Below are 27714 nucleotides of genomic sequence, written 5' to 3' on the forward strand. Positions count from 1 at the left end.
GTCATACAAACTTTTCGAGATACAGACCCGGGGTTTAAGATTTTTTTGCCTCTTCTTACAAACTATTTTCACCTTACAAACCCACCACTGCTGCTGGGATGCCCTGCCTCCAGACTTCCGTTGCCAGCGTTTTTGCGCTGCTGGGATTGCCCTGAGGCTCCCCTCCATGGGAAACCCCACCTCCGGACTTCTGTGTTTTTGCGATGCTGCAGGGGAATCCCAGCAGGGGAATCCCAGCAGCGCAAAAACAGGCGCTTCGCTGGCAACGGAAGTCCAGAGGTGTGGTTTCCCAGCGAGGGGAGCCTCAGTGAAATCGCAGCATCGCAAAAACACAGAGGTCCGGAGGTGGGGTTTCAAGGACTTCGGTGTTTTTGCGATGCTGCGATTTCACTGATGCTCCCTTCGCTGGGAAACCCCACCTCTGGACTTCCGTTACCAGCGAAGCGCACATTTTTGCGATGCTAGGATTTCCCTGCTGGGATTCCCCTGCAGCATCACAAAAACACAGAAGTCCGGAGGTGGGGTTTCCCTTAGGGGAATCCCAGCAGCGCAAAAACTGGTGCTTTGGCTGGCAAAAGGGGTTAATTTTGGGCTTGTATGCATTAATCCCTTTTCCATTTATTCCTATTGTTTCGTCTTACAAACCTTTCACCTTAAGAACCTCGTCCCGGAACCAAGTCATATCATGCAGCGTGGTGTTTTAGCCTCATGGCAGTTTATCTGATTCATTGTTTCGTCAAGATCGTGGTTTTTGCTCTTCAGGATTGTTTGTGCGTACTCTCTGGGCTTTAGAATTGGACTCAATTTCCCAGTTATTGGGTGAGCAATTGGACTGCATTTAACCTGTGCCTTGTGTGAACCAGAAAATCCCTTTGACATTTAAGAAGGGAGCTGTTTCTGTTTTTATGTTTATAAAAACTTTTGGGTTTTACTTTTATCGTGTGGTGTGTGTCTTCCTGGACTAATTACCCTGTAATTACAGGCGTTTGAGACACGCCGGCAGAACAGGTGGTTGAATAGAAACTCAAGAAAAACAGAAAAAAATCTAGAGCAGTGTTTTTCAAGCCATTTCATTGCCAAAAACTAATAAGAAAGTTCTTTGTCCCTGTTCTGAATGGGTTTGTGTGTCACCATCCCACAGTGAAAAACCACTTTTTTTCAATTTGGGATAATTTCCCCAGGTTCTCCCGAACTGATCACAACCTGCTGAATCCCACCTTTGCTGTGACCCTTTCAAATAAGGAGCTGTGGAAATGTCTCGAAGAAAAATATTGTGTCGTCTAAGGCATTACGAAAAAAAAAAGCAGGAAGAGCTAGGAGGCGGAATTAAATGAGATTAATATCCAGTATTATTAAGTTGCAATTCAGAAGGATTTATTGCTTATAAGAACTAAGATTCAAATCTGAATTGGCATCAGATAAGGATCAAATGAATTAAAAGGGGGCTGGACTTGGATTGTGTTGTGGTTAGCTCTGGCCCAGCTCCTGCCCCAAGGACTGTGGATGTGGGGGAGACATCCACATGCTGCAGGCCTGATTTGCCCCCGGTGGAATCTGCTGATGAAGGCTCCTCTGACCAAGAAGACAAGAGTGACAGGGAGGAGGTGAGTGTGGCAGACAGCTCAGAAGGAGATCAATTATCTAGCTCCTCCTTGGATTCAGAATAAGAGTTAATGATACAGCCACACATGCGGAGAGCTATGCATAGGCAGCAACCACTGAGAGATTATTATCAAAGAAAATGAGGCCACCTGTGGTTGGGTGGGGCTGTGGTAATTAGTGAGGTTGCTATAAATAGCAGCCTGAGGGTTTGGCCATTGTGGAGGATTATCTGATCATTGTGTTTCGTGACTGCTTTGCTGACTTGGACTTTTTGTGTGCTGATTTTTCCCCGCTTTGAAACTAAACCAGAGCAAAGTGTGTTTCACTTTGTGAAAGAAGAAGGACTGTGAATTGCCTCACAGCTGCAAGCTAAGTATCACAGAACTGATAAGGGACTTGTACAAATTACCAGTTTGTTTGGAGACGAGTGCTCTTTGCTATACCAAAAGAGGGCTTGGTTTAAGTGAATTTTCATTATAAAGAACATTGTTTTGAATTTTCAAACGTGTGTGTGTCTGAAATTTGTACCTGTGAATTTTTGGGAGGAGTCTACCAGAGAGCCCGACAGAACAGATTGTTTGTGGCAATGTAAGGACTCTAAACTACTAACACATTTAACTCCACCACCACCGCGGATCTACCTGCTCTTCTACAAAAGTTTCCTTGATTGTTCAGAACATTTTAAATCTCTGTGATTTTTTCCTTAATGCAACGAGGTAACTGTGTGAACTGATTGTATAGCTTTTAGGAACAATGGATTTCTGAATAGATTCTCTATTTCGTACTGAATAAAACAATCTAATTTAATGAGCTCATTGACCTACCATCCTAAGTCTTAAAGAGCACCTAGAAATGTTCCCAATGAGCTCGTTAGGACTCTCTAGCAATTAGAAACACAGCGAAATTAATTATAATAATAATGATCAAGGGCAGGGGTTTAATGGATTTAATCTACATCCATGTTTGGCAGATTTGCACTGAGTTGTAACTTAAAATAGCCTCTTTGCTCTGGTTACCTTTCACAACGAGCTATTCACATGCTGGAAAATCTCACGGACCACTTAACTGGGTCCACAGCTAAGCCAGAGTTTGCTTAATTTGATTGAATAAGTCACAAAGTACAGAGTTAAACTCTGAACCCCTAGCTCTCGATCTTTGGCAACGAAATGATGGGATATGGATATTTTCAAAGCATATGGAGATTCCGTCATCCAGGTCACGGTTTGTTTATTTATTTATTATTTAGATTTGTATGCCGCCCCTCTCCGCAGACTCGGGGCAGCTCACAGCAGGATACAACAACTCATGACAAAGGTGCTTTTTCAAAAGGCATCTGGAGGTTGTTGGGGTTTTTTTTGCTATTCCCTGTTGAAGAACTGAAGAAGCTTCTAAATGAGAAGTAAAATGTATTCAAGAAAAAAAGAAAAAGAAAGAAAAAGTCCAAATGTCTTTTGAAAAAGCATCTTTGGGACATTTTCAAAGGTTGAATTGGATCCTCAGTAGATGAATTGCATGAAAATAAGAAGGGAGGGCGAGGGAGGGAGGGAGAGAGAGGCCAATCTGGTGTAAGAACCGCCCCCGCAGGCACGATAGTGTGTGTACATGGGCTTCCGGCACCCGAGGGATAAAGGTTTCGCCATCACTGTTATAGTACTTTTGAACTCTGTCCTGATTTCTTGAGCCTGATAAGTTCATAGAAGCCATTAGAGCTTTCAATGAGTCTCTGGGTGACGGTATAAATTGGCATCCATTCCATTTGGAAATTCATCCGCTGCCTGGTTTTAAGTTGTCGCCTTAAGATCTGTTCAACGAATACTCGAAAGACTCAGGCTATTATTATTATTGTTGTCGTTGTTGTTATTATTATTATTATTATTATTATTATTATTATTATTTCAATACAACACAGCAAACGAGATCACTATGCTGGATGCGTATTCCATCACCAGTCGGGCGCTTCCCAAGCACCTAGGACTGCGTGATGTAGCGGTGAATTATATCTGCCGATCCCAGTGAAGCGGCCTTTTGCAATTGACAGATGGAGATTTTGTCAATTCCGGTGGTTTTCAAATGTCCGCTGAGATCGTTTGGCACTGCGCCCAGCGTGCCAAGTACCACTGGGACCACTTTCACTGGCTTATGCCAGAGTCGTTGTAGCACAGACATAGACACACACACACACACACACACTGATCTATCATCTATTGTCTTTGTCTATCATGTATCGTCTACCTACCTACCTATCATCTAGCTATCATCTATTAATTGCTTTTCCATTGATTTCTATGGGAAAGATTGTTTCGTCTTTTGAACTTTTCACCCTACAAATCTCGTCCTGGAACCAATTAAGTTCGTAAGACGAGGTATCACTGTAGTTAAAACAGTAAGCTAAAAATCCCCTTATGTTAAAAGACAGTCAGTCTACTCAATCACATCCTCACATAACATTTAATGGTCAGAGAAGAAGGGGCACGGTATAGCTGCCCCATGCCTGGTGACATAGATGGGTGTTAAGGGTCTTGCGAAAGGTGAGAAGGGTGGGGGTAATGCGAATCTCCGGAGGGAGCTGGTTATCTTCCAACCTCGCCTCCCATTCATCGCTTCCTTTAATGACTTTATGTATTTCCGATCTTCTTTGCAGAGCAATGGCATTCCTCGCCTGGTTATCAGCTCTACCGTCTGGGTCCCAGAGGGAGGCATGTTGCAAATCACCAAAAGAAATCTGCAAGCCGAGATGTCCGGGGCCAGTGATTCTGCCATCATCTATACAATCAGGGACAAGCCACAATATGGTAAGTTGGGAAGTCTGGTACCTGTTGAGTTACTACAGGAGGTGGACAAAAAAATGGAAACACTTGACCTTTTGGCATCATAATGTTCGAATCAATCAAAACTTGACATATTTTAATGTTTTTTTTAATTCTGTTATTTGATATGTTTTTTAAACTACCTTTTTTTTAAACAGAAATTTAAGGGAATTGGTTATAACCTTCTAGAAATGGCAGACCTCTTAGACTTTCAAAGAAGCCAAATTGTTGGTGCTCAAATGGCAGACACGCTGGTGTAACCCGTCTGGCGGGTACCAGGGGAAGAGCCTTCTCTGTGGCGGCCCCAACCATCTGGAACCAGCTCCCCCCAGAGATTAGAACTGCCCCCACCCTCCTTGCCTTGCTCGGGGGGAGTTGATTCCAGTGGGCCGGGGCTGCCACAGAGAAGGCTCTTCCTCTGGGGCCCATCAGATGGCATTGTTTTGTCGACGGGACCCGGAGAAGGCCAACCCTGTGGGACCTAATCGGCCACTGGGATTCATGCGGCAGAAGGCGGTCTCATAGGTATTCTAGTCTGATGCCATGTAGGGCTTCATAGGTCATTACCAACACTTTGAATTGTGACCGGAAACTGATCGGCAGCCAGTGCAGGCCAGGGAGTGTTGGCGAAACGCTGGCAAATCTAGGAAGCCCCACAATAGCTCTCGCGGCCGCATTCTGCACGATCTGAAGTTTCCAAACACTTTTCAAAGGTAGCCCCATGTAGAGAGCGTTGCAGTAATTGAACCTCGAGGTGATGAGGGTGTGAGTGACTGTGAGCAATGACTCCCTGTCCAAGTAGGGCCGCAACTGGTGCACCAGGCGAACCTGGGCAAACGCCCCCCTCGCCACAGCCGAATAACATGAATAACAGGCACCATGGTTTTAGCAGGGGGGCGGAGGGTGTGTCTCTACACGTGGCGAATTTAAGATTTGTGGACTTCAAACTCCCAGAAGTCACGTAGTTGAAGTCCGAAAGTCCTAAAAGTGTGAAATTTGGAGGCCCCTGCTCCAGCAAATTCACAACACTTTGTGCAAGTGAATTGTACAAATTCAGCCTTCTTAGAAGATGTGCGAATCCAGGATAAATTGAACAGTAATCCTCCCACAAGCAAGACACCAAAGCAGGGAAGGTGGGAGATTTGAGCCCAGATGGACACATGGAAGTTCATGCATAAAATGCCGACTCCATGTTAATGTTTTCTGATCATGGCATCTGTTCTGTCGGGCTCTCTGATAGGAGCCTCCTGAAAATTCAAGGGTAAAAATTTCAGACACACACACACTTGAAAGTTCAAAAACAATGTTCTTTATCACAAAATTCAAAAGAAAAAAAGCAGGAAAGACCGGAATGTTGACTGTGTCTAAAAAATGTTGGCAGCGGACAGCATGAAGCCAAATAAATTAAGGCATCACTTAAACACATTATACCCCAATCATAAGCCGCTTGAGTTTTTTCAAAGAAAACATGCTGATTATTGCAAACAATCATCTAGGTGGATATTTTGGGGTGGGGTGGGTTGTGAAATGTTTACTTCTTTGGGAGGGGTGCGTATCAAAAAATAATTGAGAAACACTGTCCTAACCGAAAGCCCTATCAATTGTGGACCCGATCGGCGACAGGAAGCTGTAGCAGAGGGATGAAAGAGCTACATGCGGCTCCAGAGCCGGAGGTTGCTGACTCCTGGTTTATAGAAAGGAAATCTGGAAATACTATATTGCCTGTAATTGTAATGATAGAAAGTTCCTACCTGTGTACAAACATTAGTGTGCCCTCGTATCGCTGTGCGCCTTGGAAAGGAACATTTCTTCTGCACGTTTCTCATTTAAGTCGGAAAGAACTCTTCCAGATTTAAGAAAAACAAACGAACGCTACGTGACCAGACTTTGCAGTTCCCAGGAAACGGCCTAGAAAAACAAGCATTAGATCTAATGGTATTCCATACAGGCTAAGCACTTCGGTGTTTGATGTATATTTGTTTGTAGCTGATAAAATACTTTTTGAATGCAAGAGTGTGCAGAGAGTAGAGCTTTAAAAAGGGGGCTGTTGAAAATCCCTTTTGTATTGTCAAGAAGGGGTGATGACGGCAGTCGCTTTGCTTACTAATTCGTGTTAGAAAGAATTAAAAGACCAGGGTAGGGGTGAAATACAACAGCTTCTGACAGGTTCTGGAGAACCTTTCGTGGAAATTTTGAGTACTTAGGAGAACTAAACAATACCGCTTGGCGGGACACAAGGGAAGAGCCTTCTCTGTGGTGGCCCCGGCCCTCTGGAACCAACTCCCCCCAGAGATTAGAATTGCCCCCACCCTCCTTGCCTTTCGTAAGCCGCTTAAAACGCACCTCTGCCGCCAGGCATGGGGGAATTGAGATACTCTTTCCCCCTAGGCCTTTACAATTTTATGCATGGCATGTCTGTATGTATGTTTGGTTTTTATATAATGGGTTTTAATCGTTTTTAGTATTGGATTATTATTGTACGCTGTTTTATTATTGCTGTTAGCCGCCCCGAGTCTCCGGAGAGGGGCGGCATACAAATCCAATAAATTAAATAAATAAATAAATAAATAAACTGGCTGGTTTGCAAAAAGAAAAGAAAACTAAAACCACAATATATGTAATAATACATCATTTAAAAAATCTTTTTTTTCTTTTCTTTTTATTGTCTTTTTGGAAATTACAATTAACTTTATTATATATATATTTGTAATATATCTATAGAAACAATATTTTTTAAGATATTAAATATTTAATACAAACTTAACATAAGGCGGTAAGAAAACAATAGATTTATGGACAGATAACAATAACCAAGATAAATAAATGATCACCGAACATTCAATGCCAGATTTCATTGATGATAGTAATAGAGAATGATTCAGGTTAGTTGGGGGAACGATCAGAAGCAACATGAGAAAATATTATTTTACTGAAATAGTAGCAGATGCTTGGAACAAACTTCCAGCAGATGTAGTTGGTAAATCCACAGTAACTGAATTTAAACATGCCTGGGATAATAATAATAAATTTATAATAATGTATTAGATTTGTATGCCGCCCCTCTCCGAAGACTCGGGGCGGCTCACAAGAATAATAAAACAATATTACAATGAAATAAATCTAATATTAAAAACATGTAAACATATATCCATCCTAAGATAAAATACCGTCAATCTTCTATGTTTCTATAATTTCTCTGGTGGTATGTCTGGTAGCCGCCCTGAGTCCCATAGGATTGGGTGGCATATAAATCAAATAAATTACATTATTAAATTAAATTCAATCTCCTCAAAGATCTATTCAGCACGAATGGGCTCTCTGGTAGAATCCTCCCAAAAATTCACAGGTACAAATTTCAGACACACACACGTTTGAAAATTCAAAACAATGTTCTTTATAATGAAAATTCACTTAAACTAAACCCTCTTTTGGTATAACAAAGAGCACTCGTCTCCAAACAAACTGGTAATTTGTACAAGTCCCTTATCAGTTCAGTGATACTTAGCTTGCAGCTGTGAGACAATTCACAGTCCTTCTTCTTTCACAAAGTGAAACACACTTTGCTCTGCTTTAGTTTCAAAGCGGGGAAAAAGCAGCACCCAAAAAGTCAAAGTCAGTAAAGCAGTCATGAAACACAACGATCAGATAATCCTCCACAATGGCCAAACCCACAGGCTGCTATTTATAGCAGCCTCACTAAATACCACAGCCCCACCCAACCACAGGTGGCCTCATTTTCTTTGATAATAATCTCTCAGTTGTTGCTCCCTATGCATCGCTCTCCGCATGCGTGGCTGTATCATTAACTCTTGTTCTGAATCCAAGGAGGAGCTGGATAATTGATCTCCTTCTGAGCTGTCTGCCACACTCTCCTCCTCCCTGTCACTCATGTCTTCTTGGTTAGAGGAGCCTTCATCAGCAGATTCCACCGGGGGGCAAAACAGACCTGCAGCATGTGGATGTCTCCCCCACATCCACAGTCCTTGGGGCAGGAGCTGGGCCAGAGCTAACCACAACATTCAGGATGGGAGAAAATAAGTCACTCCACTCCCTTCAGCTCCGAAATTACCAGAAATTGATAGATTTTTATAATACGGTCTCTCTAGGCCTAAAATTAAATCAACATTAAGGAAGCACGGAAAGACGAAATGGTTATGTGTAATCTTCCGAGTCCATTTCTTTCATTTTCAGGCTCGCTCGATACCTAGAAGATATTTCGAAGTCTTTAGACAAGGACAATTAAGTCCATCAATAGGGTTTTTTTGTATCTCTGCCTGTCTCATTTGAGTTCAGAGTGGTAGATATTGGGTGCTATAGTAGAATGCTGCAACCTCTTTATTAATTGGCCCTGTTTATAGCCACTGCAATAGAAGAGACTCTTAGCATTTTCCGATACATAGAAACATAGAAGACTGACGGCAGAAAAAGACCTCCTGGTCCATCTAGTCTGCCCTTATACTATTTCCTGTATTTTATCTTACAATGGATATATGTTTATCCCAGGCATGTTTAAATTCAGTTACTGTGGATTTACCAACCACGTCTGCTGGAAGTTTGTTCCAAGGATCTACTACTGTTTCAGTGAAATAATATTTTCTCACGTTGCTTTTGATCTTTCCCCCAACTAACTTCAGATTGTGTCCCCTTGTTCGGCGGAGGAAGGCAAACACTGGGGAGCAATCCAGGAAACATAGAAACATAGAAGATTGACGGCAGAAAAAGACCTCATAGTCCATCTAGTCTGCCCTTATACTATTTCCTGTATTTTATCTTGGATGGAGAGGGGCGGCATTCAAATCTAATAAATTATTATTAAATAATAATAATAATAATAATAATAATAATAATAATAATAATAAAACCTGCTTCAGAGCATGTATACTCATGCAACAGCACAGTAATGGGCAGCCTAAAGTAATGGGCAGCCTATGTGGGGTGGAGGGCAGTTCCACCGGTGGAAATGAAGCTGCATGCACAGCTCCAGCTGACCGGTGGCAGTAACTTCCTATTGATAAAATTGAACGGGTCCAAAGATGGGCTACAAAAATGGTGGAAGGCGCAGTGCTCTGTATCGACATTTTGAGGGTATGAGTTGAAACAGTTTGTGTCCAGGATGTGAGGGGTCAGTAAATATTTTCACCACCCTCTTTTTGACTTTTTTAAAAATTTATTTTATTTATTATATTTGTATGCCGCCACTCTCCGTAGACTCGGGGCAGCTAACAACAATAATAAAACAGCATATGACAAATCTAATATTTAAAATAACTAAAAACCCATATTAAAAAATCAAACATACACACAAACATACCATGCATAAATTGTATAGGCCTAGATGGAATGGAATATCTCAATTCCCCCATTCCTGACGACAGAGATGGGTTTTAAAGAGCTTATGAAAGGCGAGGAGGGTGGGGGCAATTCTGATCTCTGGGGGGGAGTTGATTCCACAGGGTCAGGGCCGCCACAGAGAAGGCTCTTCCCCTGGCTCCCGCCAAACTACATTGTTTCATGGACGGGACCCGGAGAAGGCCAACTCTGTGGGACCTAATCGGTCACTGGGATTCTTGCGGCAGAAGGCGGTCTTGGAGATATTCTGGCCCGATGCCATGAAGGGCTTTATAGGTCATAACCAACACTTTGAATTGTGACCGGAAACTGATCGGCAACCAATGCAGACTGCGGAGTGTTGGTGTAACATGGGCATATTTAGGGGAAGCCCATGACTGCTCTCGCAGCTGATCTGAAGACTTGTGCATTATATAGGAACATATTGGAACATATTGGAACATCATCTTTCGGCTGTGGCGAGGAGGGCGTTTGCCCAGGTTCGCCTAGTGCACCAGTTACGGCCCTATTTGGACAGGGAGTCACTGCTCACAGTCACTCATGCCCTCATCACCTCGAGGTTCGATTACTGCAATGCTCTCTACATGGGGCTACCTTTGAAAAGTGTTAGGAAACTTCAGATCGTGCAGAACGCAGCCGCGAGAGCCATCGTGGGGCTTCCAAAATTCGCCTATGTTTCTTCAACACTCTGTGGCTTGCATTGGCTGCCGATCAATTTCTGGTCACAATTCAAAGTGTTGGTCATGACCTTTAAAGCCCTACATGGCATTGGACCAGATTACCTCTGGAACCACCTGCTACCGCATGAATCCCAGCAACCGATAAGGTCCCACAGAGTTGGCCTTCTCCGGGTCCCGTCGACTAAACAATGTTGTTTGGTGGGCCCCAGGGGAAAAGCCTTCTCTGTGGCGGCCCCGGCCCTCTGGAACCAACTCCCCCCAGAGATTAGAATTGCCCCCACCCTCCCTGTCTTTCGTAAAGTACTCACGACTCATTTATACCGCCAGGCATGGGGGAGTTGAGATATTCCTTCCCCCTAGGCCATTACAATTTATGCATGGTATGTTTGTGTGTACGTTTGGTTTTTATAAATAAGGGTTTTTAGCTGTTTTATCATTGGATTGTCACATGCTGTTTTTATCATTGTTGTTAGCCGCCCCGAGTCTACGGAGAGGGGTGGCATACAAATCCAATAAATTATTATTATTAATTATTATTATATAGATCCTTTTTGGCGATGTTGTTGCATCGGGTTTACTTGTTTGACGGTTCCCCGATTGGGGTATTGTTTACTTCTTGATCATTGGTCTGATGTTAATAGCTAATCTTATAAATAATGGGTGGCTGTACTGTAGTTCTCTCTGCACTGGAATCCTTCCCATAAAGAGAAAGAATTGCCTTTGGCTTCTCCATAAGGCAGGTGCTGGAATGAGATTGCTTCCGCGCAGCTTACCCATCCTCAGTCTCAAATCAGCTTTAAAGCCTAGACGTTGGGCAATAGCACCGACAGATCCGCATGAAGCGTTGGCGGAAAGAAAAAAGTTGCATCCAGGATCCCACTTAATGCTAAGATCGGCCCCCAGACTGTTTTAACAGCCTCGGTCAAGGAAATGAAGACTGAAAATGACTTGGCCATTCCCAGGAGATCCATTCAAGGCTTATAAAAAAAGCTGGGAAGACTGTGTGGGAATTTGAGCCATACGGTTGCTGCAGTGTGTAAAGGGAGATTGTGATTTAAGTACAGACTCTACTGCTGTCAACTCTGAAACTGGCCTGACTGAGGCCAAATTTGGAAGATTCAGTGTTGTTACAATGGTGCTGATGGATAGAGTGGGGGAATAGAGGTAGAAACATAGAAACATAGAAGATTGACGGCAGAAAAAGACCTCGTGGTCCATCTAGTCTGCCCTTATATTATTTCCTGTATTTTATCTTAGGATGGATATATGTTAGAAACATAGAAACATAGAAGATTGACGGCAGAAAAAGATCTCCTGGTCCATCTAGTCTGCCCTTATACTACTTCCTGTATTTTATCTTAGGATGGATAGAGATTAGAATTGCCCCCACCCTCCTTGCCTTTCGTAAGCTGCTTAAAACCCACCTCTGACGCCAGGCATGGGGGAATTGAGATACTCTTTCCCCCTAGGCCTTTACAATTTTATGCATGGTATATCTGTATGTATGTTTGGTTTTTATAATAATGGGTTTTTAACTGTTTTTAGTATTGGATTATTATTATATGCTGTTTTATTACTGTTGTTAGCCGCCCAGAGTCTGCGGAGAGGGGCGGCATACAAATCCAATCAATCAATCAATCAATCAATCAATCAATCAATCAATCAATATGTTTATCCCAGATATGTTTAAATTCAGTTTCTGTGGATTGACCAACCACATCTGCTGGAAGTTTGTTCCAAGCATCTACTACTCTTTCGGTGAAATAATATTTTCTCATGTTGCTTCTGATCTTTCCCCCAACCTAACCTCAGATTGTGCCCCCTTGTTCTTGTGTTCACTTTCCTATTAAAAACGCTTCCCTCCTGAACCTTATTTAACCCTTTCACATATTTAAATGTTTCGATCATGTCCCCCCTTTCCCTTCTGTCCTCCAGACTATACAGATTGAGTTCATGAAGTCTTTCCTGATACGTTTTATGCTTAAAACCTTCCACCATTCTTGTAGCCCGTCTTTGGACCCGTTCAATTTTGTCAATATCTTTTTGTAGGTGAGGTCTCCAGAACTGAACACAGTGTTCCAAATGTGGTCTCACCAGCACTCTATATAGTGGGATCACAATCTCCCTCTTCCTGCTTGTTATACCTCTAGCTATGCAGCCAAGCATTCTACTTGCTTTCCCTACCGCCTGGCCACACTGTTCACCCATTTTGAGACTCTCAGGATTAGGGGTTGACACTACTGAGTCTGGTAATGAGTTCCACGCTTCGACAACTCGATTGCTAAAGTCATATTTTTTACAGTCAAGTTTGGAGCAATTAATATTAAGTTTGAATCTGTTGCGTGCTCTTGTGTTGTTGCGGTTGAAGCTGAAGTAGTCATTGACAGGCAGGACGTTGCACCATATGATCTTGTGGGCAATACTTAAATTGTGTTTTACGCATCGTAGTTCTAAGCTTTCTAGATCCAGGATTGTTAGTCTATTTTCGTAGAGTATTCTGTTTCGATAAGAGGAGTGAACGGCTCTTCTGGTGAAGTATCTTTGGACATTTTCAAGGGTGTTGATGTCCGAGATGTGGTATGGGTTCCAGACAGATGAGCTGTATTCAAGGATGGGTCTGGCAAAGGTTTTGTAAGCTCTGGTGAGTAGTGTGAGATTGCCAGAGCAGAAGCTACGTAGGATCAGGTTAACAACTCTAGAAGCCTTTTTGGCGATATTGTTGCAATGGGCTTTAGCACTTTTGGTGCATATGTTCTCAGTGTACATAAAATATACGTTCACAAGGTACAACATTTAATGATTGTTATAAGCATAAGAGAATGACCATTGTAAGGACTACTGTACATGTATTGCAATACTAGACTTACGTAGAATGAAGGCAATTAGCCTTTTAGTTTTGCATTGTGGGAAAAAGAGGTTCAAACAAGTCCAAGAAATTCCATCTTAATGAATGTAATTCATAATAATTGAATGCAATTCATAATAATCAATAATTAGAGCTGGGAATTTCCTTCATTCCTTTCCAAGATGCCTTGACTATAACTTGAGGTTCTGTTGTCGGGGGTCCCTCGACTAGGAACCGAGCGTTAGTAATTGCGTGGAACCAGCCCTCAATATTTATTGCTCAGACTCAGTCATTCTTTAAACCTTTAAAACACTATTTAGTGGTTGCTGCATGAGTGAAAGTTGGAGAGAAACATAAAGAGGAAGAGTTATTAATTATTTGACAGATCAGCTTGGTGTGTGAGGTTATTTAATTGAGATGTATGCATTCTGCATAATTTAGGCGTTCGGTATTAGGCCCCTTCGGGATCAGATTTGTCAAGAGCACCAATAATAGAGACAAAACAGCCATATCCAGACTGTTAGGGTAATAGAATCTGTAACTCCAGTGTCAAAACAGATTAAAGGTAGGAATGACTGTATCCTATTTTAGCCAAGAGGACTTCTGGAAGCAGGGACGTGAATACTGAAGCCCGCTGTGGCTGCTATTTTGATCCAAATGACTGTTGAGAGTGGTCCATATGTCTCCAAAAACTTCCAGGTTTTATAAAGATCCTAAGATGCATTGGATTCTTCTTCTGGGAGATTTGCAGTGGAATGTACCTCTATCTAAGAATGCCTCTACTTACAAACTTTTCTAGATGAGAAACTGGCGTTCAAGATTTTTTTTGCCTCTTCTCAAGAACCATTTTCTACTTACAAACCCAAGCCTTCGAAACTGTAACCGGAAAAGGTGGGGAGAAGCCTCCGTGGGGCCTCTCTAGGAATCTCCTGGGAGGAAACAGGGCCAGAAAAGGCAGGGAGAAGCCTCCATGGGGCCTCTCTAGGAATCTCCTGGGAGGAAACAGGGGCAAAAAAGTTGGGGAGAAGCCTCCATGGGGCCTCTCTAGGAATCTCCTGGGAGGAAACAGGGCCGGAAAAGGTAGGGAGAAGCCTCTGTAGGGCCTCTCTAGGAATCTCCTGGGAGGAAACAGGGGCAAAAAAGTTGGGGAGAAGCCTCCATGGGGCCTCTCTAGGAATCTCCTGGGAGGAAACAGGGCCAGAAAAGGTGGGGAGAAACCTCCATGGGGCCTCTCTAGGAATCTCCTGGGAGGAGACAGGGCCTCCACCCCCAATCACACGCATTATTTGCTTTTACATTGATTCCTATGGGAAAAATGGCTTCTTCTTACAAACTTTTCTACTTAAGAACCTGGTCACAGAATGAATTAAGTTTGTAAGTAGAGGTACCACTGTGCTGAGAAAAAGCTAAATCTTGAAAACTCCTAACTTTCACTTCCTCAAAGTGTCCTCCTGTCTCTTTCTCTGCGCTTTCCTAGGTGAAGTGGTGTTTCTGGTTCCCATGCCCGCCGATGATTCTGGATTAAGATGGCAGCCTTTGGCCAGTGGAGGTAGAGCCACCCCAACAACCACGTTCACCCAAGAGGACATCAACGAAGGTGTCATTTGGTACAGGCACTCTGGAGCCGAGACAGAGACGGACTCATTCCGCTTCCAGGTACGTTACACCATCATTAAGTATAACAGGTGCTTTAATTCTAGGGTAAAAATTTTAGATCAAAGAAATTTTTAGAACAAAAAGATCATGTGAAGTGTTAATACAGTATCCCCTCGATTTTCGCAGCTTCAAACTTCGCGAATCGCCTATACCACGGTTTTTCAAAAAATATTAATTAAAAAATACTTCACGGGTTTTTTTCTATACCATGGTTTTTCCCACCCGATGATGTCATACGTCATCACCAAACTAATAATTTTTGCAAATAAATAACAAAAAAAATAATTATTGTTAATAAATAATTATGTTTATAAATATCAGGATCACTAAGTGTCTTATTCAATGGTGAGTACCAGTAATAAGGGTGAGTAAATGGTTGTTGAGGGAATGGGAAATGGTAATTTAGGGGTTTCAAGTGTTAAGGGAAGGCTTGTGACACTGTTCATAGCCAAAAATGGTGTATTTACTTCCGCATCTCTACTTTGCGGAAATTCGACTTTCGCGGGCGGTCTCGGAACGCATCCCCCACGAAAATCGAGGGAACACTGTACCACTTTATAAGGCCACACTTTGAATACCGGTGTGAATCACTGACACGGCAGTATATATGTATACTTTTTACAACCATGTACACTTCTTACAAACTTCAAACATGACAGCTTTAAGACTAGTGGACTTCAACTCCCAGAATTCCTCCTCCAGTCATGCTAGATGGGGTAATTTGGAGGGGAAATCCACAGTAACTGAATTTAAACATGCCTGGGATAAACATAGATCCATCCTAAGATAAAATAAAAAAAATAGTATAAGGGCAGACCAGATGGATCATGAGGTCTTTTTCTGCCATCAGTCTTCTATGTTTCTATGTTTCTAATATTTGTAAAAAATGGGCCATTTTCACCCATTTTTTTGCAAAAATTTGGCATTTTCGCCTTCCCCCAGCACCCAAGAGCCCCTCCCTTATGATACCAGGTTGCAACGCCTTGGTCTCTTCAGCCTTGAAAGACGGCGTTTAAGGGGTGACTTGATTGAAGTGTATAAAATCATGCATGGGATAGAAAAGGTGGAAAGAGAAAAATTCTTTTCTCTATCACACAATACTAGGAGGAGGGGGCCCTCCCTAAAGCTCAGAGGTAAGAAAGCGAGGACAAATCAAGGGAAATATTTCTTCACCCAGAGGGTCCTTGGTTTATGGAATTCCCTTCCAGAAGAGGTCATGACAGCTGTCAGCCTGGAGAGCTTCAAGGCAGGATTAGACATATTCATGGATGCCAAGTGTATCAGTGGTTATTGAAATGGATGTCCATTTGCCGCCTCTATGTTGGTTGAGACAGGCAGGATTCCCTTGGGTACCATTTGTTGGGGGTCAAGGGAAAGGGAGAGTCTTGCCTTCTCTTTCTGCTCAAAGTCTCCATGGACAATTGGTGGGCCACTGTGTGACGCAAAATTATTATTTATTATTATTATTATTATTATTATTATTATTATTATTATTATTATCATTATTTATTAGATTTGTATGCCGCCCCTCCCTGTAGACTCGGGGCGGCTTACAGCAATGATAAAAACAATATATAATAACAAATCTAATAGTTGGAATCTAAAATAACAATAATACATTTTAAAAGTCTAAAAAACAAGAAACCCCAATATATAAAAAACATACATAAAGTCATATCATACACAAAAAACTACATAGGCAGGGGGAGATGTTTCAGTTCCCCCATGCTTGACGGCAGAGGTGGGTTTTAAGAAGTTTCCGAAAGGCAAGGAGGGTGGGGGCAGTTCTAATCTCTGGAGGGAGCTGATTCCAGAAGGTTGGAGCCGCCACAGAGAAGGCTCTTCCCCTGGGTCCCGCCAAATGACATTGTTTAGTTGACGGGACCCGGAGGAGACCAACTCTGTGGGACCTAACCGGTCGCTGGGATTCGTGCGGCAGAAGGCGGTCTCGTAGATTTATTTATTTGTTTATTAGATTTGTATGCATCCTCTCTCGGTAGACTCGGGGCGGCTCACAACACAATAAAACAGTTCATAACAAATCTAATAATACCCTGGTCCGGTGCCATTAAGGGCTTTACAGGTAATGACCGACACTTTGAATTGCGACCGGAAACTGATCGGCAACCAATGCAGACTGCGGAGTGTTGGAGTACCATAGGCATATTTGGGAAAGCTGGACTCGATGGTGTTTGGCCTTATTCAGCAGGGCTCTTCTTAGGTTCTTATGCTCAGGTGCTCTCTGCAGGCAGGGGGGGGTGTCTTCGGGACAGCAAAAATTGCTAGATTCAATGCATAAGACACATGTATTTATTTATTTATTTATTTATTTTTATTTTTATTTATTTTTATTTATTTTTATTTATTTTTATTTATTTTTATTTATTTTTATTTATTTTTATATTTATTTATTATTTATTATTTATTATTTATTATTTATTATTTATTATTTATTATTTATTATTTATTATTTATTATTTATTATTTATTATTTATTATTTATTATTTATTATTTATTATTTATTATTTATTATTTATTATTTATTATTTATTATTTATTATTTATTATTTATTATTTATTATTTATTATTTATTATTTATTATTTATTATTTATTATTTATTATTTATTATTTATTATTTATTATTTATTATTTATTATTTATTGATTGATTGATTGATTGGATTTGTATGCCGCCCCTCTCCAGAGACTTGGGGCGGCTAACAGCGACAATAAAACAGTGTACAATAATAATTTGGTATTGATGATTAAAAATCAATTAATATAAAAACCAAACATACATACATACACACCATGCATAGAATTGTAAAGGCCTAGGGGGAAAGAGGATCTCAGTTCCCCCATGCCTGGCGGCAGAGGTGGGTTTTAAGTTGTTTACGAAAGGCAAGGAGGGTGGGGGCAGTTCTAATCTCTGGGGGGAGTTGGTTCCAGAGGGCCGGGGCCGCCACAGAGACGGCTCTTCCCCTGGGTTCCGCCAGGCGACATTTTCACCCTCTTTTAGTGGGGAGAAAGGGGCATCTTATACTCCGAAAAATACAGTATATTGCAAGTGCGGAAATAATTATGTAGTTAAACTTTTGTGTGTGTTCTTGGTGTGTTTGTGGAGGGGGTGAGTTGGAGTGAAGCTGTGTGTATCACAAAACAACAACCTATCTGCCAAGCCCCAGATGAATGGCTAGTGACCGGGGAGAGAATGCAGATGGATGATTTTTTAAAAATCAGTATTCTGGGGACGACGTTTTCCAAGCGACCGCTCGCAGGATAGATCTCCCCCAAGCTCAGTCACAGATCTGTCATTTACTTCCCTTTTCCATTGACTTTCCCCTCAAGGGTTCGCTTGACCAAACTTTGACGGCGCTCTGTAAAATTGTATAGATTGATATCTCTTTGTTTCTCTTTTGAGTGAGGAAATAGTCCATGCTACGTTTCTTTCACTTCACGTAAGAGGATGGTGTCTCCGCGTTGCTATTTATTGATTTCTCTGACTTTCTTTGGGGCGGCCCTTCTGCAATCTTCTTCTTTTTTTATTTTATTTTAATGTTTTTTTTACATAGATAAACCAAACAACAAAATGACATAAACAAACGCTACAATAAGTTTAACATAACAATAGAATAAAATAAAATAATAATTGTTCTGCCGGGCTCTCTGGTAGGAGCCTCCTGAAAATTCAAGGGTACAAATTTCTGACACACACACACACGTCTGAAAATGCAAAACAATGTTCTTTATCACAAAATTCAAAATAAACTAAGTACTCTTTTTGTATTGCAAAGAGCACTCGTCCCAAAACAACCGGGTAGAAAAGACTTAATGAACTCAATCTGTATAGTCTGGAGGACAGAAGGAAAAGGGGGGGACATGATCGAAACATTTAAATATGTCAAAGGGTTAAATAAGGTCCAGGAGGGAAGTGTTTTTAATAGGAAAGTGAACACAAGAACAAGGGGACACAATCTGAAGTTAGTTGAGGGAAAGATCAAAGGCCACATGAGAAAATATTATTTTACTGAAAGAGTAGTAGATCCTTGGAACAAACTTCCAGCAGACGTGGTTGGTAAATCCACAGTAACTGAATTTAAACATGCCTGGGATAAACATATATCCATTGTAAGATAAAATACAGGAAATAGTATAAGGGCAGACTAGATGGACCATGAGGTCTTTTTCTGTCAGTCTTCTATGTTTCCATGGTAGTCTGTACAATTTCCCTTAAGCAGTCATTAAGTACTTAGCTAGCAGCTGTGAAGAAACTTCACACCCCTTCTTCTTCCAACGAAGTGAGACACACACACACACACACACACACACATTGCTCTGCTTTGTTTTCAATGGCGTGAAAAATCAACAAAGTCCAGAAAACAGCAACATAGGATTCCTGATGAACTGCAATCAGATACTCTTCCACAACGGCCAAACCCACACGCTGCTATTTATAGCAGCAGCCCTAATTACTGGAGCCCCACCCAAACACAGGTGGCCGCTCTTATCTCCTGTAATATGTCCTTACTTGGTCTCTTCTACGCATAATTCTGCGCTTGCGTGGGTCCAAAACGTCTTCATCCGAATCAATGGAAGATAAGGGAGATTGAGTGCCTTGGCTGTGTGCCAAGCCCCCCTCTGCCGAGTCACTCCCACCTTCTTCTTCGTCCGAGGAAACTAAACTCTGAACTGACTCTGTCGGCAATAACACAGGCCTGTGTCATGTTGAAGTTTCCCCTGCATCCACCTCCACATTCCCTGGGGTAGGAGCTGGGCCAGAGCCAACCACAACAATAATTTAAATTTAAAAGAACCCGACGAAACATATAAGTACAACATTTGGGGAATAAAAGTTTCCCCACTTCTTTTTTTGAATGTTCAATCAGAGAATTTTCCCTTGTCACTAGATGTTCTTTCATTTGACGTGTTGCTTTGCTTGAATTTTAATTATTTTTCCATTGTTCTTATCTTTAGACAATAGTAAAAATTTCCCCATTTCTTATAATACTCCATATCTTCTTTTCCCTCTCATTTTTTAGACATCCTATTCTGTCGAGCTCTCTGGTAGAATCCTCCCAAAAAATGCACAGATACAATTTCAGACACACACACGTTTGAAAATGCAAAACAATGTTCTTTATACCGAAAATGCAAATAAACAGAGCACTCTTTTTGTATAGCAAAGAGCACTTGTCTCCAAACAAATTGGCAATTTGTACAAGTCCCTTATCAGTTCTGTGATACTTAGCTTGCAGCTGTGAGGCAATTCACAGTCCTTTTTCTTTCACAAAGTGAAACACATTTTGCTCTGGGTTAGTTTCAAAGCAGGGAAAAATCAGCACACAAAAGGTCAAAGTCAGTAAAGCAGTCAGGAAACACAACAATCAGATAATCCTGCACAATGGCCAAACCCACAGGCTGCTATTTATAGCAGTCTCACTAATTACCACAGCCCCACCCAACCACAGGTGGCCTCATTTTCTTTGATAATAATCTCTCAGTTGTTGTTGCCTATGCATCGCTCTCCGCATGTGTGGCTGTATCATTAACTCTTGTTCTGAATCCAAGGAGGAGCTAGATAATTGATCTCCTTCTGAGCTGTCTGCCACACTCTCCTCCTCCCTGTCACTCATGTCTTCTTGGTCAGAGGAGCTTTCATCATCAGATTCCACCGGGGGCAAAACAGGCCTGCAGCATGTGGATATCTCCTCACATCCACAGTTCTTGGGGCAGGAGCAGGGCCAGAGCTAACCACAACACATCCTATCCATCTCTACACAGTCTAGCATTTTTTAATTATTATTGTACTTTCTTCTGGTGTTTTATCTGTTTTCCACGGCTGGGCATATGCTATCCTGGCAGCTGTTAATATGTGAATGACTAAATATCTTACCTCTTTTTTTCACTTTTTTGTTGAAAATGCCCAATAGATATAATTCTGTGTTTTTTTCCCAAATTCTTCCTTTGTTATTTCTTTTAGCCATTCTGTTATCTTATTCCAATAATTTTTTGCCTGTAAAGACGTCCACCATTGATGATAGAATGTGCCTTTTTCTTTTTTAAACTTCCAGCATAGTGGAAACATTTTCAAAAGTCTTTCTGATGATAAATGCCACCTATAAAACATCGTTAGTTGATTCTCCTTGAATGCAGTTGCAATCTTCTATTGACTCAGGGGATCGGTGGCATTGCCGCTGTGGGTTGTACTACGGTGGTGTTTATTTATTTATTTACTTATTAGCCATGCATTGCATTTCAATTCAATTCAAATCAATTTATTAGGTTTGTATGCCGCCCCTCTCCGAAGATACTATTATGAACCTATCTGTCATGATGATGCACAAAAATCTCTGTTTCCTTTGTGTAATTAATGTTTTATTTACAGGTCTCCGGCACAGGTTTTCCACAGAGCCATCTTGAAACCCACCTGTTCAACATTGCCATCTTACCGCCTCACCTGGCATCACCTGTGTCCTCCGCCAGATCTTCTTTTCACATGACGGTAAGTCCATAATTACACTTCTCCAAGAATGCATGTTTCTTTATTGGGAGGTCATTGATAACAGTGTAGCACCACTTAAAAAGGACACTGATAAACTAGAGCAAGTTCAAAGGAGAGTTTACAAGGATGGTCAGTGGTACTGAAACCACATCCTATGAAGAATGGTTAAAGGATCTAGGGATGTTTAGTCTGCAAAGGAGAAGACTGAGAGAAGACTTGATAACTGTCTACAAATATCTGAAGGGCTGTCACAGAGCAGAGGGATCAGCATTGTTCTCATTAGCACATGGAAGGACTAGAAACAATGGAATGAAACTACAAGGGAGTAGATTTAGATGAGATAGCAGAAAAAACTTTCTAACCGTAAGGGTGATAAACCGGTGGACTAGTTAAGGGTGATAAACCGGTGGACCAGTTTGCCACAGGACCTGCACTGGAGGTCTTCAAACAGAGACCGGACAGTCATCTTTCTGGGTTGGTTTAATGTATCCTGCATTGAGCAGGGGGTTGGACCCGATGACCCTGGAAGTCCCTTCCCAACTCTTTGGATTCTATGATTCATATTAATTAATTAATAGATTGATTGATTGATTGATTGATTAATTGGACTTCCACCCTTCTCCGTAAATTTAAGGTTCCTTACAACACAAAAAGACAAAATTACAGCATGTGGGAAATCTAAACAAGATCCCGCTTGGCAGGACCCAGGGGAAGAGCCTTCTCTGTGGCGGCCCCGGCCATCTGGAACCAACTCCCCCAGAGATCAGAATTGCCCCCACCCTCCTTGCCTTTCGTAAGCTGCTTAAAGCCCACCTCTGCCACCAGGCATGGGGGAATTGAGATACTCTTTCCCTCTAGGCCTTTGCAATTTTATGCATGGTATATCTGTATGTATGTTTGGTTTTTATAATAATGGGTTTTTAACTGTTTTTAGTATTGGATTATTATTATATGCTGTTTTATTATTGCTAGCCGCCCCGAGCCTGCGGAGAGGGGCGGCATACAAATCTAATCAATCAATCAATCAATCAATCATAAATAAATAAATAAATAAAATATATAAAACTAATCATATGCTTTTATTAGAGAATTATACAAACAGCATGCATATTGTCCAATGAATGTATAATGAATTTGTTTGAATGGATAGGTGTGTATTTTAATGGGTTCTTTAGTTTTTAAATGTAACTTTTTAAAATGTAACTTTTAAATTAACTGTATGTCGATGTATACTATCTTTTTTTAAATGTTGTAAGCTGCCCCGAGTCCTCGGATAGGGGCGGCACATAAATCTAATTACGGAAGTAGTAGTAGTAATAGTAGTAGTAGTAGTAGTAATAGTAATAATAATAATAATAATAATAATAATAATAACAACAACAATAACAGCAACAACAACAACAATAACAACAACAATAATAATAATAATAGCACTCGACTGGTGATGAAATACAAAATAGTGATCTCGTTTGCTGTGTTGTACCGACATAATATAATGGATTATGCAAGCTTTGTATAGTTAATGGACCAGCTGAAGAGCATCAGAGGTCGTGTGGTTAGGACACTGAATTGACAAGCAACAAACCCACGTTCAAGTGCAGCCGTGGGGAGGGGTGAGCTCCCATCCTTTGCTCCAGCTCCTGCCGGGAACATGAAAAGTGGCCCCAACTGGGCATCCCGCAGGCAACAGTAATCTCACCTTTTGACCCATTCAACCCAGAATGGCATTGGTGCTTCCAATACAACTGCAATGCAAATGGACCAGCGCCATCTATAGGGCAAAGGTAGTCATAAAAGTCAAGATGGTTTACATTAAGTACACATTTATCTAACTAAATATCTGTCTTTCAGGCATTAGAAGATCGTGTGACACCTATTCAACCCCATCAACTGTCCTTTGTCAACTCGCAAACCCCAAGTGAAGAAATCATGTATAACATCACTGTACCATTGCCTCCAAATCAAGGCAAGATGATATATATATTTCTATGTGATTCTTTTTACAACTGAGACTGGTAGGCTGGTAACTAGGCAGTAGAGAAGATCTGTTGAAGGCTACTGAAAATACAGTGGCAGCTCTACTTACGAACTTAATTCGTTCCATGACCAGGTTCTTAAATAGAAAAGTCTGTAAGAAGAAGCAGTTTTCCCCATAGGAATCAATGTAAAAGCAAATAATGTGTGCGATTGGAGAAACCACAGGGAAGGTAGAGGCCCTGTTTCCTCCCAGGAGATTCCTAGAGAGGCTTCTCCCCGCCTTTTCTGTCCCTGTTTCCTTCCAGGAGATTCCTAGAGAGGCCCCACGGAGGCTTCTCCCTGCCTTTTCCGGCCCTGTTTCCTCCCAGGAGATTCCTAGAGAGGCCCCACAGAGGCTTCTCCCCACCTTTTCCGGCTTTGTTTCCTCCCAGGAGATTCCTAGAGAGGCACCACGGAGGCTTCTCCCTGCCTTTTCCGGCCCTGTTTCCTCCCAGGAGATTCCTAGAGAGGCCCCACAGAGGCTTCTCCCCACCTTTTCCGGCTTTGTTTCCTCCCAGGAGATTCCTAGAGAGGCCCCACGGAGGCTTCTCCCTGCCTTTTCCGGCCATGTTTCCTCCTAGGAGATTCCTAGAGAGGCCCCACAGAGGCTTCTCCCCACCTTTTCCGGCCTTGTTTCCTCCCAGGAGATTCCTAGAGAGGCCCCACGGAGGCTTCTCCCTGCCTTTTCCGGCCATGTTTCCTCCCAGGAGATTCCTAGAGAGGCCCCACAGAGGCTTCTCCCCACCTTTTCCGGCTTTGTTTCCTCCCAGGAGATTCCTAGAGAGGCCCACAGAGGCTTCTCCCCACCTTTTCCAGTTATAGTTTCGGAGGCTCGGGTTTGTAAGTGGAAAATGGTTCTTAAGAAGAGGCAAAAAAATCTTGAACACCCGGTTCTTATCTAGAAAAGTTCGTAAGTAGAGGCAGAAGTACGACTGTATTTATAAATTAAATATTCATAAATTAACACGTTCTTGGGAAATTATTGAACTTTCTTTAGTCAAAGCTGAAGTGTTGAAGGAGTCATGGTGACGCAGTGGTTAGAATGTTTTGATCCTGTCCCCCTTTTCCCTTCTGTCCTCCAGACTAGACAGATTGAGTTCATGAAGTCTTTCCTGATAAGTTTTATGCTTAAGACCTTTCACCATTTTGGTAGCCCATCTTTGAACCGTTCAATTTTATCAATATCTTTTTGTAGATTTTATTTATTTATCTATTTATCTATTTATCTATTTATCGATCTATCGATCTATCGATCTATCGATCTATCTTATCTATCTATCTATCTATCTATCTATCTATCTATCTATCTATCTATCTATCTAACTATCTAACTATCTATCTATCTATCTATCTATCTATCTATCATCTATCTATCTATCTATCATCTATCTATCTATCTATCTATCTATCTATCTATCTATCTATCTATCATCTATCTATCTATCATCTATCTATCTATCTATCTAATCTATCTATCTATCTATCTATCTATCTATCTATCTATCTATCTAACTATCTATCTATCTATCATCTATCTATCTATCTATCTATCTATCTATCATCTATCTATCTATCTATCTAATCTATCTATCTATCTATCTATCTATCTATCTATCTATCTAATCAATCAATCAATCAATCTATCTATCTATCTATCTATCTATCTAATCTATCTAATCTATCTATCTATCTATCTATCTATCTATCTATCTATCTATCTATCTATCTATCTATCTATCTGTTTGATTTCTATGCCGCCCCTCTCCGCAGACTCGATGACGTCTCTGGTTCAAGGTTCAATTAATTATTAAGCAAATGTAGGAGTTAGAGGCTTTGGCCTGCCAGTAGGTTTAAGTGTTGTGGACAAACCCACTATGAAGTTATGGACCCATCAGCAGCTCTTTGGTAGAACATAACTGCAGGCTTATGGAAAGCATATTTCTTAGAATTCATGCATAATATTTGACTACTGTACTTACTTAACTGATCGTTGTAAATTGTTTATAGTCTATTGAGATCAGCTAAGAAATAAATAAACTCTCTTCTCCATTGTAACAGGCATGGTGGAACACAGGGACAAACCATTCTTCCCAGTAGTCTCTTTTACCCAAAATGACATCAATAATGGCAAAATTGTCTATCGTCCACCTAGTGCTGGATCGCATATTAAGGAGCTGATGGAATTCTCCTTTGCAGGTAAGAATTTAACCCACTGACTAGCACTCATTCCAGGGATGGGCTCCTACAGGAATGGTCAGGAATGCAGAACGGTAGAAAAAAAATTAATTTTTCTTCTTTTTTTCTTTTCCCTTCTGTACTAGGGGGCTGTTTTTCCTATCGCAGTAAATGAGGTTAAGTGTGTATAATTTTAGAAGAGATATGTGTATGTGTGTATGTGTGTACACACACATATATTTTATATAGTAGATAATGTATTTTTGGTGTGCCTGTGTGTAATATATATGTGCACATATGACATATATACTGTACATAGAATTAAATAGTATATTTTGGATATTCAGTAATAGTAAATAGACAGGGAAATTGTATCTCTTTGAGGCGAGGAGAATGTCCAGAAATCCACAGCAAACACCAAACCACAATTCATCAAACTTTATTCAATGCTGAAGGATAAACTCCCACACAGATCACTCCAACCCTCCCCTTTTTCAAGGTTGCAGCAGCGTCATTAATTTTTATCACCTGTGACCTATAATTTGTTTCTGCGTTTGCGCAGCTGCTCTTGCCTTCCCAGCATTCTCCAGACCCGAGCATTCAGAATAGGGTTGTTCATTAAATCTTCCCCTTCTGATTCAGATGAACCTCTGGCTGGAGATCTGACTGACTCCATTCCCCTCTCTGTGTCTCCGGTCCCTTCCTGCTCCCTTTCTCTCCCTGTCTCTGCTTCTGTTTCACTGTCTGATTTGTCCTCCAGCCAGACTGGTCTTTAAACAGATGGCTCCCACTTCTCTGCGTCAAAATCAGCAGCCCCAGGAGCTGGCCTGAAGCCAACCACAACAACCATTAGGAATTTTCTTCTTAGTTGTAGGTTGCTTCTCTCCTTGGTTAGTTTCCATCCATTGCTTTCTATCTTGCCTTTTGGTGCAAGGCATTTAGTCTTAGTGAAGATTGGACTTAATCCCTGGATAGTTCAATGGATTTGCAGCTGGCTGAAGCATAGACATCACAGAGTTATTGTTAATGGCGAGTATTCTGAGCAGAGACAGGTTACAAGCGGTGTGCCACAAGGGTCTGTTCTGGGTCCTGTTCTTTTTAATATGTTTGTGAGTGACATAGGGGAAGGTTTGGTAGGGAAGGTTTGCCTATTTCTCTAAAGTGTGCAATAGGGTTGATATTCCTGGAGGCATCTGTAATATGGTAAATGATTTAGCTTTACTAGATAACTGGTCAAAGCAATGGAAACTGCAGTTTAATGTTTCCAAGTGTAAAATAATGCACTTGGGGAAAAGGAATCCTCAATCTGAGTATTGTATTGACAGTTCTGTGTTAGCAAAAACTTCAGAAGAGAAGGATTTAGGGGTAGTGATTTCTGACAGTCTCAAAATGGGTGAGCAGTGCAGTCAGGCGGTAGGGAAAAGCAAGTAGGATGCTTGGCTGCATCGCTAGAGGTATAACAAGCAGGAAGAGGGAGATTATGATCCCGCTATATAGAGTGCTGGTGAGACCACATTTGGAATACTGTGTTCAGTTCTGGAGACCTCACCTACAGAAAGATATTGACAAAATTGAACGGGTCCAAAGACGGGCCACAAGAATGGTGGAAGGTCTTAAGCATAAAACATATCAGGAAAGACTTCATGAACTCAATCTGTATAGTCTGGAGGACAGAAGGAAAAGGGGGGACATGATCGAAACATTTAAATATGTTAAAGGGTTAAATAAGGTTCAGGAGGGAAGTGTTTTTAATAGGAAAGTGAACACAAGAACAAGGGGACACAATCTGAAGTTAGTTGGGGGAAAGATCAAAAGCAACATGAGAAAATATTATTTCACTGAAAGAGTAGTAGATCCTTGGAACAAACTTCCAGCAGACGTGGTAGATAAATCCACAGTAACTGAATTTAAACATACTGGGATAAACATATATCCATCCTAAGATAATATACAGGAAATAGCATAAGGGCAGACTACATGGACCATGAGATCTTTTTCTGCTGTCAGACTTCTATATTTCTATTTTTCTATGTTTATGTTAGTATGACATTATAGAATGTTAAAAATATTAGTCTCAGGG

At 41.3% G+C, this 27714-nt stretch overlaps 1 protein-coding gene across 1 annotated transcript in view; it reads left to right on the plus strand.

Moving 5' to 3' along the window:
• FRAS1 (Fraser extracellular matrix complex subunit 1) overlaps nt 1-27714 on the plus strand; it is a 214211-nt gene that overhangs the window by 76463 nt on the left and 110034 nt on the right. The window contains exons 21-25 of the mRNA XM_070756926.1: nt 4244-4394; nt 14761-14939; nt 21327-21443; nt 23295-23409; nt 25518-25655. Of these exons, the coding sequence (XP_070613027.1) occupies nt 4244-4394; nt 14761-14939; nt 21327-21443; nt 23295-23409; nt 25518-25655 (700 nt within the window). The remainder of the gene's footprint in view (nt 1-4243; nt 4395-14760; nt 14940-21326; nt 21444-23294; nt 23410-25517; nt 25656-27714) is intronic.

Source organism: Erythrolamprus reginae, chromosome 7 (assembly GCF_031021105.1).
Source record: "Erythrolamprus reginae isolate rEryReg1 chromosome 7, rEryReg1.hap1, whole genome shotgun sequence".
NCBI classification, from domain to species: Eukaryota; Metazoa; Chordata; class Lepidosauria; order Squamata; family Dipsadidae; genus Erythrolamprus; species Erythrolamprus reginae.